Genomic DNA, 14,145 nt, shown 5'->3' with positions numbered 1-14,145 from the left:
ATTATTTCTGAATGGAGGACTTGGAGGAAATATATTTCAAATCTTCAACAATAATTTTTAGGGTGTGTGTGTGCGCGTGTGTGTGTGTGCGTGTGTGTGTGCGCGCGTGTGTGTGTGCGTGTGTGTATGTGTGTGTTTGCTGGTACTGGGGGTTTTGAACTCAAGGCACTGAGCTCTTGCTTGGCTTTTTACTCAAGGGTGGTGCTCTGCCATTTGAGCCACAACTCTAAGCTTTTTGCTAGTTCACGGGAAGATAGGAGTCTCGCAGACTTTTTAGCCCAGGCTGGCTTCGAACCATGACCCTCAGATCTCAGCCTCCTGAGTCGTTAGGATGACAGGCGTGAGCCACAAGCAACTGGTTCAATTTTTTTTTTAATATTTGCAAGTTTGGTAGAGGATTTGCCTGAGTGACGCTGCCCTTTTCTTTCTAAGAACAGTCTTCTACTTGACACATTTGATTTCGCTTACAGCTCGGATTTAATTGAGAAGCCCAGATACACAGGCAACTGCTGCTTCAGTGAGAGTTAAACACGTCTGTCTTGAATCCATGGATACAGCTCAACAGAAGAGGAATAAGCTAGAATACACACATATCACTGACAGTCGACTTGGGGCGGGGGGGGGTGGTTCGTGGAATACGCTGCCCCCACATCCCCCAGCACTGAGGTGTTTCCATGTTGATCTCAACAGTTTTCAGAGTATTACATATATGAAAACACTAGGCTTTAAGCCAAGTACTAATAAATATTTAATTTAAAAGGAAAAAAGAAACCCCGGCACAGAAGAACATAAAAAAGCCCCCTGGGCGCCCCCTCTCCCCGGGTGGGCACGCTCAGCCCGACAGGGAGGAGATTTCGTAGTCACTGGCGGAGGGCAGCGGCTTGCCCATCAGCCGGATGTTCTTTGCGCTGGTGACCTTGGCCATCATGCACACGGGCTTGTCGAAGTACTTCACCAGCGCCGGCTCGGTCAGCAGGGAGGCCAGGAACTGCTCAAAGGTGATGGCCCAGTCCTGGTCCAGGCCGGTGCTGCCGGCCAGAGCCGGGGCGGCCTGGCCGCTGCGGACCAGCACCGTGTCCTCCCCGATGTCCTCGCAGTGCAGTTTGTCCTCCTCGTGCGAGCCGGCGCTGAGCACCGAGTAGGAGGACATGGAGCTGTCGTCCTTGGTGTCGTCGTCGGAGATGAGCATGGAGGAGCAGGCGCCGTTGTCCCGGGGGGAGGAGTCCTCCAGCTTGATGTCCTCCATCTGCCCCCCCAGCGAGCGCTCCTCGCTGTCCGGGGCCAGCGTGGTTGGCAGGGGCTCCGTGGACTCCACCGCGAAGGGCTGGCCGGGCCCCTTCTTGGGGAAGAGCAGGCCGGGCATGGCCGGGGGGTAGGGGGGTCCGCTGCCCAGGCCCCCGGCCTCCTTGGCGGGTGGGGCGATGAAGAGCTTGCCCACCTCCCCGATCTCCAGCAGCAGGCTGGTGACGGCGGCTGTGGCGTGGTAGAGCTCCTGCTCGTGCGGGTCCTCGCTGAACAGGTTGTACATGGTCTTGCACAGCTCGATGAACTGGCCCTGCAAAGCGACACCAGCGTGACGGCGCAGGGGCCACCCCTGGAACACCGACCCCACGCCCCCCACAAGCCCCCATGGAAGGAGTGGAGGCCATGTCTCTAGTCTCTTGGTTGGGGTTTCCAACCTTCCCCCCCCCTTTAATTATTTGAAGACTTGAAACATTTGTGAAAATAGGAAGAACGGGAGAATAAATCTCATGACCACGTTCACCCTGAATCTCTTCCTTTCCTCTTTGCTTTTAGTCTGATTTCCCCCTCCCTCCCCCCACCCCCTGTGTTCAAAAGGAAATCCCACCCTCATTTCCTCCATCTACCCACTTTCACAGGCCTTCCATGTTCTCTCCCGTGACGGAGCCCTTCTGCCCCCAGATGCAAGCAATCCCTTCATTCCTCTCAGATGACCTTCATTCCCATCAGATGACCTTCATTCCCATCAGGTGATTTCTTTACAGGAGTTACTTATAATTATGTAGGCTTAAAAAAAAATCTCTCCCTCATTCCTCTTCAGCTTTTTAAGGAAAACCCACGGCAGCTGCCTTTCTCGCCAGGGACAGCGATCTGAGCACCTGAGGGCACTTTTGGCGAGTGGCATAAGAATCGTAGACACTTAAAACTGAGTATTTTGTGACTCAAGTTTTCTCACAACTGGGCACACATCGAATTTTTAACAAATTTTTACTTAAAAGTAAATAATGTCTTTTTGATGCACAAAGAGAGATCCAAACAGATGAACGGAGAGTCCCTGAGTTACTCTGAGGAATATTTATCCTCCATTTATGAACGACAGCAAAAAATAGCTTCCACGATAGAGACCATGGGACGGGATAAGCACACTCACCTGGTTCAATTTGGGTAAATCTTTAGCGTTCTTCGACTTCGATTTAATTTCTGGCGTCCAGAGTCTCAGATAATTACGATTTTCTTGGGAGTTTGTTCTCTTCCCTAAAAGCCAAATGGTAAGAGGTGAGCGCCGGCAGGGCGGAAGCATACACGGGCTCAGCCGGCGGGGAGGGAGGCTCAGAGGGGATGGCTGGCGGTACCTTTGTCTGGCTTCAGACTCACTGCAACAAAGCCGTCATCCACACTGGGCTTGCTGCGACCACCCAGTCCAACCACTGGCAAAAGGTGTCAGGAGGAAAAGGGAACACGTTACTCCATGCATTGGTGGGAAAATCAGAAGAAGCTCTAGGCAGGGCAACCCGATTCAGCAAACAAAACACAAGCATACCCTGTTAAATCTGACTTTCAGACAAACTGCACACATGCACACATACACGCACAGACAAGGATAGTCTGTTACATTTGAGTGTCAGATAAACTACATAGGTAGGTAGATATCATTTTGGTTTTGGTCAAAGTTTATCTCTACTATCTTATCTTTAACCAGCCAGACGCTGAAAGTAGAGTGTGGCCTAAATGGAAGAGAGCCAGCCTTGCTGTGAGAGTGTGAAGCCCCGAGTTCAAGTTCCAGTGCGCACGTGTGTGTACACACACCCACACAAATTAAAGGGAGAAAGCCTTGCAGTCTTCAGCCGTTGTAGAGCATGGCGTGTTCACCAGGCCAGTGTGCTCTCCTCCGGGCCCTCTTCCAGCATTGTCCAAAGAAGGAGGATTATTTTTGTCAGCCCCTCAAAAAGAGGCCTTTCAGGAGTATTAAAATCTATGCTGACAGAATGAATGTGTTCACTGTAATGTTATATGCTATAAAGTTCTTCAAGATTCATAACTTAGCATTTCAAGAATCCGACTTGCTAATTGTCTTGCTATTGGTAAGTGCCCAGAGCCTTGGGCTAACTAGGCAAGGGTCTTAACTTGAGCCACGCCCCCTTGGCCCTTTTTGCTTTAGCCATCTTCCCAGTAGGGCCTCATGTCTCTTCCGGGTGGCGCCTCACATCCTTTTGCCCAGGCCACCTGCATCAGAACCTTCCTACTCATGCTTCCGGCTTTCCTGGGATGACTGCCGCAGCGTTATCAGGCGAGACGGGGTGTTGCTGGCATTTTTCCTGGTGGACCTCCTCATCTCTGCTTCCTGAGTGGCGGGGTTCCAGATGTGAGCCATGTACATACACCCCACATATGATCCTTAAAGAGCTCACTTATAACTAACTCCCTTTTCTTCTTCTTCACACCAGTTATTACAGGACACGCGGGACTGCACAGGGCAGCGGAGCAACGTCCTCAGATTCCCCTGGAGTTTGTGAGCTCTAAGAGTGCGATCCAGAGTTCCATCGGCAACCCCAGCGGAAGCCAGAGTGCCAGACAGGGAGCCTTCCTTCTGTCCTGAAAACCAGCCGGGGCCATGTTAGCAGGGAACAACCCCTACCGTGTGCCACCAGGAAATTCCTCCCCTCGTGATGTGGAAAATGATTTAGGAAACCAAGGCAGTATCCAAAATAGCTAGAAAATTGGAAGGGTCAGCCATACTCCTGTGCTTGTTTGAGGAATGGACATTGGAGGCGCTGGCTCCGTGGGAGACCTGGCCTGCTCAGCAGGGACGTCACCTACCGTGAGTGCATTCTGGGGTGATGTCTTCAAAGAAGTACTGCGTGGCCTCAAAAGCAGAATCGGGTTCATCCGGATCTAAGGACGGCTCTGGGAAAGCAGGAAACAAGACTTCCATATCAATGAAACCGGGACTATGCGAGAAAGTGACCGGAAGAGGAAGACACAGTCAGAAATGCGTGCTGGCCACGCCCGAGTCCCCTGGTGCATATCAGCCTGAGCCGAGTGGGGTCTCTCCTCCTCTTCTCCCCCGCTCCCTCTCTCCCCTCCATCCTCCTTTTGAACAACTCCACACCAAAGGGTCTCTTTTCTTGTTCCTTTCAGTGCAGAGTTTCTGGAAACCTTTGGAATCATGCTTTGGAAGCCAGCTTTAGGGCCCACATGCGGCAAGGACAACGTCCAAGTCTCCAGTTTGGCCATCTTGGAGTGCCGATCTCTCCTCACCTTTAGCACTGTTGTATTTGCTAGATCTAGCCCAGCCTTGCTTAAACCTGAGCTCAAGCCCTCCCCTCGCTGCCCACTGGCTCCTCCCCGTGGAGATCAGCGCCCTGGGGACTCACACAGGGACTCCATCCGCCCTTCCTCTCCTAATTCCTGTGGCCCACACGTGACCGAATCATCCCCAGGTGCTGAGCTGTTGTCTCCCCACGCAGCTCCTACCGTAGACAGGTGAGTGATCTGGGGGCACGTGGAGTCAGGCCCTCAGCCATACAACTATCCACACTCAGCGTGTCCTTAGAGTACAATCCCTGACCGGATCTGCCTACCAGCCAGGCAGAGAATTCAAGCCCCGCCCTGGTTACGGCACCTGTGCCCAGCCGCGCACTTTGCTTACCAGGCAGGACGTGCATTTTGTAGAGGAGTTTGAGTTTCTCCGTGAGGTCCCCATGACACGCAGCGCCTAGGAGGACATAGGACATGTGACAGATGTGTCACGAGTGCAGTTTGCTTTTTACCAATTGCCAAGACATTGCCCTGCCTGGCCGTATTAGGGGTGCAGAGCTCAGTGGTGGAGAGGCTCAGCCAGCTACGCTCAGAGATTCCCCAATGCCATGACGACTTAGCCTCTGAACCTCAGCTCCCCCACTGTAAGGTGAAATGATAATGGGAGGTTCTAGCCATGATCTGGGCACCCGGACCTCATGAGGCATGGGGAATACCGGTGTTAATACGTACCAAGTGCTTAGCTCGGAGCCAGGCACTTAACATACTGAGTTCTTAAAGAGGAAGGTCATGTGGCTAGGCTCCTAGCCTACATGAGAGTTCAGAATTAAAATCAAAGCACATTTTTGGAATCACATCAGGTTACTCTGGGCCTGGGTGCTGTTCCCGAGCTTTTGTGCTCATGGTTAGCACTCTACCATTTTGAGCCACGGCTCCACTTCTGGTTTCCTGGTGGTTAATGGGAGATGAGAGCCTCACAGACTTTCTTGTCTGGTGTGGCTTTGAATCATGACTCTCGGATCTCAGCTTCCCAAGAAGCTAGCACTACGCCGTGAGCCACCAGTGCCTGACTGATTTTAATCTATTCTAACTTATCCTCCGTTACATGATCAGAGCGTCAGAAGAATCCTGTTATTTTCCCCCCCTTTAAATTCCATATTTATTCCTGAAATCTAAAAGTCCTTTGTAAGTATATATTCTCAGACTGCCTGATTAAAGACGAACCCAACTTGGAACAAGAAGAGAGAGTCACAAAGGTAGATTGGAAGGGGTAAGAGGGGCACATCTATATTGCCGGATTTTCCAACTTCCTGCCAGCCCTTGTCTCTGATCTATGCCAGTGTTCTCGGACAGGGACCAGCTCTAAGCAGAGACATTCTCTCCCACTGAAAGCTCTTCTAGAAAGTCCAAGAAGTGAAATTCTGGGTTTACATGCATGTGTGCTTTCTGAGGAGAAAAGGTCTGTAGTAAGACTATTCCAGCTCTTAAAGAATCCATGGCTTAGAAATGGCTGGGTGGCTCAGAGCTGCCTTCCATGTTGGATTCTTCAAAGGCAAACAGAACAGAACCAGCGCCTCCTCCAGGCCAGGGTGTGTGGTGGCTCATCCTTACAGAACGAGCTTTTCCAGAACCTTCTACATTCTCCTGTAACATAGTGGGTTTCTATCATCTTCCTTTCTCTTATTCTGTCTGCCTTCTGTGTTAATTTCCAATCATTATATCTCTGGACAGGGTTCTAGAAGGAATCTCCCTTTAATATCTCAGAAGGGTAAGAAAAAAAGAGCAACTTTTGAGACAGGCAGACAGACAGAATTCTTCGCCATCCTGGCTCCCACACAGACTCACTACGCCTCTCATTCAAGTCCACAGCAGAGGCTTAGTGACTGGCTCAAAGTAATCGTCTGAGCAAGTGGCCACGACCCGGCGGCTTTCCCTTCAGCCCGTTTTACAGAGAGATGAAATAAGCAGATGGCGTGGTGCTGCAGCATGAATGTCGGAGGTGTCCACCAGCTCCATGTGGCCATCCTCCCCGGGGAGGGGGAATAATGTCGGGGGGACTGGCGTCCTCACAGGGGTCTGATGGAGCCGGATTATCTTTCCACCGTGTGAGAACGTGGCAGGAGCCCTCTATGAGGCACGGGGGACCCCACAGAAATGGCGTGAGCTAACCTTGCCACCGGTGCAGCCCCAAGGATCTGGGGGCAACCGCTCCCCACCCCTGACGCGTAACGGGGCTCTTACTCAGGCCAGCGACAAACTCCCGGAAGTTAATGAGGGAATCCCCGTTCTCATCCAGTAACTGGAACAGACGGGAAGCCAGCACGTCCGAGTGAGCGCCGCAGGCCCAGGGGAAGAGCAGGGTGAACATGGCCTTGAACTGCTCCACGTCGATGCGGTACTGCTCCAAGTAGGGCAGGCTGGGGTCATGGCGGTCCAGTGCGTGGCTGCTCCCGCCCCAGTAGCAGCTGGTGAGGTGCTCTGCCTGCAAACGCACACACAGGACGGTTACCCCAGCTCCCCATGGCCCCATCCCCCAGATCGCAGCACACAGCCTACATGGGTGTGCTCCTTTGACGTGTGTGTGCCGGTCCTGGGGCTTGAACTCAGGGCCTGCACCTTGTCCCTGAGCTTTTTATGCTCAAGGATAGTAGCTCTACCGCTTGAGCCACAGCGGCAGCTTCACCTTTTTGGTGGTTCATTGGAGCTAGGAGTCTCATGGACTTTCCTGCTGGGGCTGGCTCTGCACCATGATTCTTAGATCTCAGCCTCCTGAGTTGCTAAGATTACAGGCCGGGGCCACTGGCACCAGGCCACCATCTTTCTGGTGGCTCATTGGAGGTAAGAATCTCACAAACTTTCCTGCCTGGGCTGGCTTCGAACCACAATCCTCAGATCTCAGCTTCTTGAGTTGCTGGGATTGCAGGTGTGATTACCAGCATCTTCCTACTTCACAAATCACTACACAGAGGAGCGCAGGGAGCTGAGGTCAGCGGACAACCCCCAGCCCATCCCTGGAGAGCAGCAGCCTCTTTACTCAGGAGTCATGTGACTGAGAGAGGCGCACACCCCGTCTCAGAAGCCTACAGAGACAGATGGAGAGGCAGAAAGGCCCAGATAGACGACCACCCCCACACAGGTGTTTCCAGTATCTGTGGCAGGTGGGCAGAGCCCTGGCGAGCATGCAGCGTGGAAGTCAAATTCACACGGAGCAGGTAACTTCATAGGCTTTGCAGGTGTGGACACCTGTAGGTACTTTCTCTCTCTCTCTCTCTCTCTCTCTCTCTCTCTCTCTCACACACACACACACACACACACACATGGATATCAAGCTGCCACACAACAGAGATGTCCCAGCGGTGTAGAATGGAGGCTGGGCTGCTGTACTGCGCTCTGTGAGCAATGTGACCCTTCGCACACAGCTAACGAGCCACAAAGCAGAGACTTGCATCTGTTGGTCTCATCAGAAGGATGCAAGGCTCATACTGTATCTACCAATTCAATACATGCTTTTGTCACACCTACCAGGAGAGAGAACTTAGCAGACACTAGTGAAACAGGAATATGGTCGTGCTGCCCTCTAGTGGCCGACAGGCCAAAAGCCTTGCTGCAGCCATCACTGCCACTGATTTCAGGCTTCAATCCTGACCTTGATGTTTCTTCCTGTTTGCCCTTACTATCTTTGCAGGGCTCCAAAGAGCCACATTCATTTCTGACAGGGAACTGCAGATTGTGATGGAATTGGTGCTTGTACCAAAGGCATCTTTTAAATGGTTTTCCCTGACAATTGTCAGCATTTTAACCTACAAGGTGGATGACAGTTACAAGATATTCTTTTGCACAAAGAAACATACAGGAATTGTGTTACCAAAGTCCTTTCTTAGCAGAGACCAAGAACGAGAGGGACTCGGTTATAAAACAGACATTACAGAAACTTAACCAAGCTTGCTTTATTTCTAGTCTTCTCTATTCTTATACTAGCAACATGACCTTTTCTCTTTTTTATGTGGATCCTGGGGCTGGCGCACAGGGTCTGGGTGCTATCCTTGAGCTTCTTTTTGCTCAAGGACAGTGCTCTAGTTACAGCTCCACTTAGTTACAGCTCCACTTCTGGCTTTTTTGGGGGGAGTAGTTTATTGAAGATAAAAGATTCTCATGGACTTGGCTTCCTGGGGTAGCTTTGAACTGTGATCCTCAGATCCTGAGCAGGTAGGGTTACAGGCATGAGCCTCTGACATCTGGCATCATCTTAAGGGTCCTTTACAGCTTGTTATAGGAAATTAAAAGTTACAAGAAGCCAGGTACCAGTGGCTCACACCTGCAACTCTGGCTACTCAGGAGGCTGAGGTCTGAGGATCACAGCTCAAAGCCAGCCTGACTTTTCTGACAGAAAAGTCGATGAGACTCTTATCTCTAATTAACCAGAAAAAAAAGTCAGAAGGGGGAGATGTGGCTCAAGGGGTAGGGTGCAAGCCTTGAGTGGAAAGGCTAAAGGAGAGCAGCCAGGCCTGAGTTCAAAGCTTCGGTACTGGCACACACACGCGCGCGCGCGCACACACACACACACACACGCACACACACACACACACGCACACACACACACACACACGCACACACACACACACACAGTCCCAAGAATTTCTAGAAGAATTTAAACTTGTCAACCATTGTTCTAATGAGCTTTACAAAGTAATAGCCACTTTTTTTCTTAAGTCCAAGAAAATAGCTACAATGTAGAGAGAAAGAGAGCTAAAATATTGACAACTTAGTGATAAGAATTTGCTTATTTTCTGTGCTATGTACTGCTCTCTCCCTCTCCCTCTCTCTCTGTCTCTGTCTCTCCCTCTCGGTACTGAGGTTTGAATGTGGGGCCTCAAGCTTGCTAGGTGGGCTTTCTATCTCCAGAGCCAGGCCTCTAGCTCTATTATTCTCTATTTTCAAATAAGGGCTCACATTTTTTTCCCAGAGGCTTGCTTTTGACCATAACCCTGCTACCCATAACTTCAATGAAGCTGGGATTACAGGAATGTAGCGCATGCTGGCCTATACCACAATCCTCTCAGTCTCCCCCTGCTGACTGGCTGGGATTGTAGACATGCACCCTCATGCCTGGCCAAGGACTATAATTCTGCATTCCTACCTCTTACTAGTTACGCATGCAGGGATTCCTGCTCTCCCTGAACAACCTCAAACAAAAACCAAGAACTCATTGGCTAATGAATCAACACCTCCACTCCTTTGGGGAGGCGTGGATTTACTCTGAAGCGCACCTTGAAGAGCGTGTAAAGTTCCTCCAGCTCGTCAATGGTGAAGGACGTTTCTGTCACAATGGTCCGTACCTACAGAAGGAGTAGCACAATGAGCTGCACAACCTGCAGAGCCTCAGCATCCGGGGGGCCCCCGTCTCCCCATCGCTGGGCTGGAGCAGGGCGGTGGGTGAGCGGGGTGGTGGGCAAGCAGGGTGGGAGCCCCCGTCTCCCAGTCGCTGGGCTGGAGCAGGGCGGTGGGTGAGCAGGGCGGTGGGCGAGCAGGGCGGGAGGGGGAGGCACGCGTAGCCCCGAGCTGACCAGAGGAAGGACTTTCCTCACCACGTTGCGCTTGGTGGTGTCCTCCAGGGTCTGGATCACTTTTAGCCGTTGCTTGAACCTCATCTGCTCGATCAAATCTGCCCGGATGGTTCCGAATTTCTGGAAGGAGCAAGGTTGGGACTTGGTGAGAGGAAAAGACAAGTCTGCGAAAGCACCCAGCGCCGCGCGAGGTCGCCGCCTGGCTGGCGCCATCGGGGCGAGAGGTTCCTGGCACAGGAGGAAGGACGTCACATGACCACACGCCTCGTCTCACAGAATAAATAATCCGAAGTCACCGTGTATCTCAGGGGCCGAGTGGAATTTCAAAGTCAAATATGGCTTCCTCCAGCCAATAGTTCATCAGGCAGGAGGAGGGTTACATTAGGCTGTTTGAGACAAAGAATAGTAAGTTGGGTGCTGGTGTCTCATGCTCAGGAGGCTGAGATTCACTTGTCATCCCAGCTACACAGGAGGTAAAGAAGAAACATTCCAGCCCAACTGCCCCCCCCAACCCAAAAGCCAGACAGATGTGAAGGTGAACAGATGGAAGGTGTAAATAGGTGGATCACAGTCCAAGGCCAGCCCTAGGAAAAAATGGGAGAGCTTGTCAGGAAAATAAAAAGTTACCAGCCTCTCCCTACTCAACCCTTGTCAGACAACACCCATAGGAACAGGTCCCTTGACCACAAAGAAACACCCAAGGCCACCACCTCTTGCCAAAGACAAAATCCGAGAGGCCCTCTGTGCGTGTGCGTGTGTGTGTGTGTGTGTGTGTGTGTGTGTGTGTGTGTGTGCATGTGTGTGGAGGGGGGATTCCTAGTCTAGACGTCACATTTGAAGGCTGACACTTTGTGGTTCTACTTCTGTGTAATTCTGACAGAAGTGCAAAGCTCCTCTGACAAGGCACACACAGAAGAAACCCGGAGCTTTATGAAGTGGGGTCCTCATCTCTCCATATGGTACCAGACCAAGCTCCATCGCCCTGGGAGGTCTGGGATGGACCAGAATTCCTCCCCCGTCCAGTCCCAGGGGTCACCCTCCTGGAGCACAGGGAGACGGTGGTGTGCACCTTTGAACACTCAGGTGCCACACTTTGGCCTGGGCCAGGCTGCAAAGGCCTCGGGTTCCACCAGTCCCCCCGGAGGGCAGTGAACCACGACCTCACTGCACATTTGCAATCTCAGGGGGAAATTAAAAAAGCAAAAAATCCTTAGACCTGGGCTTCCTGCCAGAGATTCAGATTTAATTGGTCTAAAATGGAGCCTGGGAATTCATTTTTTTTTAATACTTGGCTTTTTTAAGGATGCAGGCAGGGTGGAGACCACAAAGACCAGATGAGACCAGGTAAAGTAGTGCTACAGACAAGAGGCTGTCTTCCCCGAAGGCAGAGGAAGGCCTTGCTGGTGTCTCCTGCCATGGAGGGCTTGGACAGGAAGCAGAGGAGAGCCGGCCTCCATCCAGTCTCTCCCATGACAGATGGGCGAAGCTCCAGCCCCAGCCCAGGCTGGTCTGCCAGTGTCAAGAATAAAAAAAAAAAGTTTCAAGAGATGTCTTTAGGAAAAGAATCCACAGATATCATTAACTACTGCCTGCAGTCTTACAGTTTTTGTTGTTGTTGTTACTGAAAGAAAATAAAATCATTGGCCATTTATGATAAGAGTTCTATCCAAGTGTTTTTCAACATGCATAGAGATAATGAGCAGTGTTGAAGGCAGTGAGGCAAAGCTGACTTTCGTTTGCTTGTTCGTTCGTTTGTGTCTGGCTTTTGAGACCCAGTCTTGCTTTGTAGTTCGGAGGGGTTTGGGAAGCGCAGCCCATTTTCCAGTTCTCCTACTTCTACCTCCCAGGGGCAGGGATTACAAACTCTGCCAACACGCTCAGCAGACCTGTGCTGCTTAATCTCTGGAAACTGGACAGTGAGGACCACCAGCTTGGAGATCATGCATCAAGTGCACTTCTTCAATGGGGCTGCGCTATGTGCGTGCAAGGGTATCCCGGAGCTATACTGTAATAGAAATTTGAAAGAACCAAATTTAAATGGCCAAATAAAAATGGTACCAGTTAAACAGGCTTTGCTAACTCATTAAAAAGCATGCTACGAAAACATTTCCTAAAGTCATGCCTTTCAAATACTTAGTGTCTTAGAGAATTTCTTGTGGTGTGGTTTAGAAGAACTACATGGTGGTTGGGAGCTGGGAAGGTGGCTCAGTGGTAGAGCGCTTGCCTTGCATGCCTAAGGCCCTGGGTTCGATACCGCAGCACCACACAAGCAAAAAGAAAAAAGCTGGAAGTAGTGCTGTAGCTCAAGTGGTAGAGCGCTAGCCTTGAGCTGAAGAGCTGAGGGACAGCGCCCAGGCCCAGAGTTCAGGCCCCACGACTGGACCTCCCCCCCAAAAAAAGAAATATATGGTGTGTGACAAAGCAGTATTTAGTAAGATCTTTTTTTTGTAAAGTGTATCCTGTAGAAGTAATATATAATTGATGGAAATATTGTGAAATATTTGTAGGATACAGTTCATTTTGTCTTTCAGATTTATCTACAATTTCTACAATGATTATAGATCATTTACATGACTCCTAAGTGGAAAGGAACTAAACAGGGTGTCTCAATGAAAATTAAAAATGGAATCACCAGTCCTTCCCCATGATGAGTTAAAGGCACACATTTCTGACTCTCTCTGTTGCTGTGTATGTGTGCAGCGCGTGCATGCGTGTGTGCGTGTGTGCGTGTGTGTGTGTGTGTGTGGTCAGTACTGGGACATGAGCTCAGGGCCTCTTGCCCTTATTTGGCTTTTTCACTTAAGGCTGATGCTCTACCAACTGAAGCCACACCTGTACTTGTAGCTTTTTGTGGTTTTATTAGACATAAGAATCTCACCGGTTAGCCAGGTGCTGGTGGCTCATGCTTGTAATCCTAGCTACTCAGGAGGCTGAGATCTGAGGATGGTGGTTTGAAGTTAGCCCTGGCAGAAAAGTCCCCGTGAGACTCCTAACTCCAATTAAGCACTCAAAAATCAGAAGTGGCGCTGTGGCTCTAGTGGTAGAGCCCTAGCCTTGAGCACAAAGAGGTTCAGGGACAGTGCCTAGGCCCTGAGTTCAAGCCCCATAATTGATCAATTTAAAAAAAAAGAATGTCATGGGCTTTTCTGTGCAGGCTGGCTTTGAACTTTATCCTCAAATCTCAGTCCCCTTGATACTGGCTAGGATTACAGATGTGAGACACCAGTGCCTGGTGCTCTTTCAGCTCGAGAGCTACTTTCTGCCCTGCCCACTGCTTCACTCTCATGGCCTCCACAGTTCTGCTGGATCTCCAGTCTGAGAGCCCCACACACCTGGAGAAAATGTGACGGGCTTGGTAGCAAGCGCAGGGTCATTTCTATAAGTCTACGGAGCTAAGTATCAAGGAGTAGGAAAGCAACAGGTGCCAGTGACTCATGACTGTGACTCTAGCTCTGGGGAGGCTGAGATTGGGAGGATTAGAGTTAGAGGCCAGCCCAGGCATAAACGAGACCTCTGCTCACCTCGAGTTGGGCACAGCTCCGACAGAAAGCCTGAGCTGGTGGGGACCAGTTCTCACAATGTGAAAGGCAGCAGGTAAAACGATGCTTTGAGCATTTTTATCCCCTCCCCAACTTAGTCCCCAATGCAATAGTGTATGGAGGTGGGGCCTCTGGGGAGGGATTTAGATCCAGAGGGCTCTGACTTTGTGGAGTCTTTCTTCTGCTGTGTGAAGACATGGTCTTCCTCCCAAGGGCAACACGCAGGTGTTCAAGGCGCCATCTTGGAGGGGGAAAGGCAGGAGTCTCCATCTGCTGGAGCCTTGAATCTCCCAACCATTAGACTGCGGGCGGGCTAGCAAGGGCGGAGCGGCTGAACTCTCAGCAGCCTCAGGGAGCACCACCCCCCCCGGCCAGGGGGCCAGACCCACCTCGTAGGACGTCCCGATGAGTCTGAAGATGTCCACGGCGGGGTAGGGCTCCACGTCGTCGCTGAGCAGCGAGTGGAGGTGTGGGATGGGCGGCAGCGTGCTGTCCTTGTTGGTCACGCTGTCCAAGTACCTGAGGGGAGACGAACCGAACCG

General features: G+C 51.2%; 1 protein-coding gene across 3 annotated transcripts in view; it reads right to left on the bottom strand.

Annotated features, from left to right (window-relative positions):
* Positions 1-346: 346 nt before the first annotated feature.
* The window catches only part of Tbc1d9 (TBC1 domain family, member 9 (with GRAM domain)), a 54,009-nt gene continuing 40,210 nt past the window's right edge, over positions 347-14,145 (bottom strand). For 2 of the 3 annotated variants that reach the window (XM_013029543.1, XM_013029542.1), the window contains 9 exons: positions 13,993-14,122; positions 10,086-10,184; positions 9,768-9,836; positions 6,742-6,982; positions 4,892-4,957; positions 4,060-4,146; positions 2,595-2,669; positions 2,393-2,496; positions 347-1,555 (listed from right to left, as the gene is read on the bottom strand). In XM_013029543.1, the coding sequence (XP_012884997.1) occupies positions 833-1,555; positions 2,393-2,496; positions 2,595-2,669; positions 4,060-4,146; positions 4,892-4,957; positions 6,742-6,982; positions 9,768-9,836; positions 10,086-10,184; positions 13,993-14,122 (1,594 nt within the window). In that variant the 3' untranslated portion in view covers positions 347-832. The remainder of the gene's footprint in view (positions 1,556-2,392; positions 2,497-2,594; positions 2,670-4,059; positions 4,147-4,891; positions 4,958-6,741; positions 6,983-9,767; positions 9,837-10,085; positions 10,185-13,992; positions 14,123-14,145) is intronic. The other variant, XM_013029544.1, reaches the window with a different exon arrangement.

This window comes from Dipodomys ordii, unplaced genomic scaffold (genome assembly GCF_000151885.1).
Source record: "Dipodomys ordii isolate 6190 unplaced genomic scaffold, Dord_2.0 Scaffold119, whole genome shotgun sequence".
NCBI classification, from domain to species: domain Eukaryota; kingdom Metazoa; phylum Chordata; class Mammalia; order Rodentia; family Heteromyidae; genus Dipodomys; species Dipodomys ordii.
The sequence above is the reverse complement of the archived record's forward strand: the minus strand, read 5'-3'. Positions and strand labels throughout refer to the sequence as shown.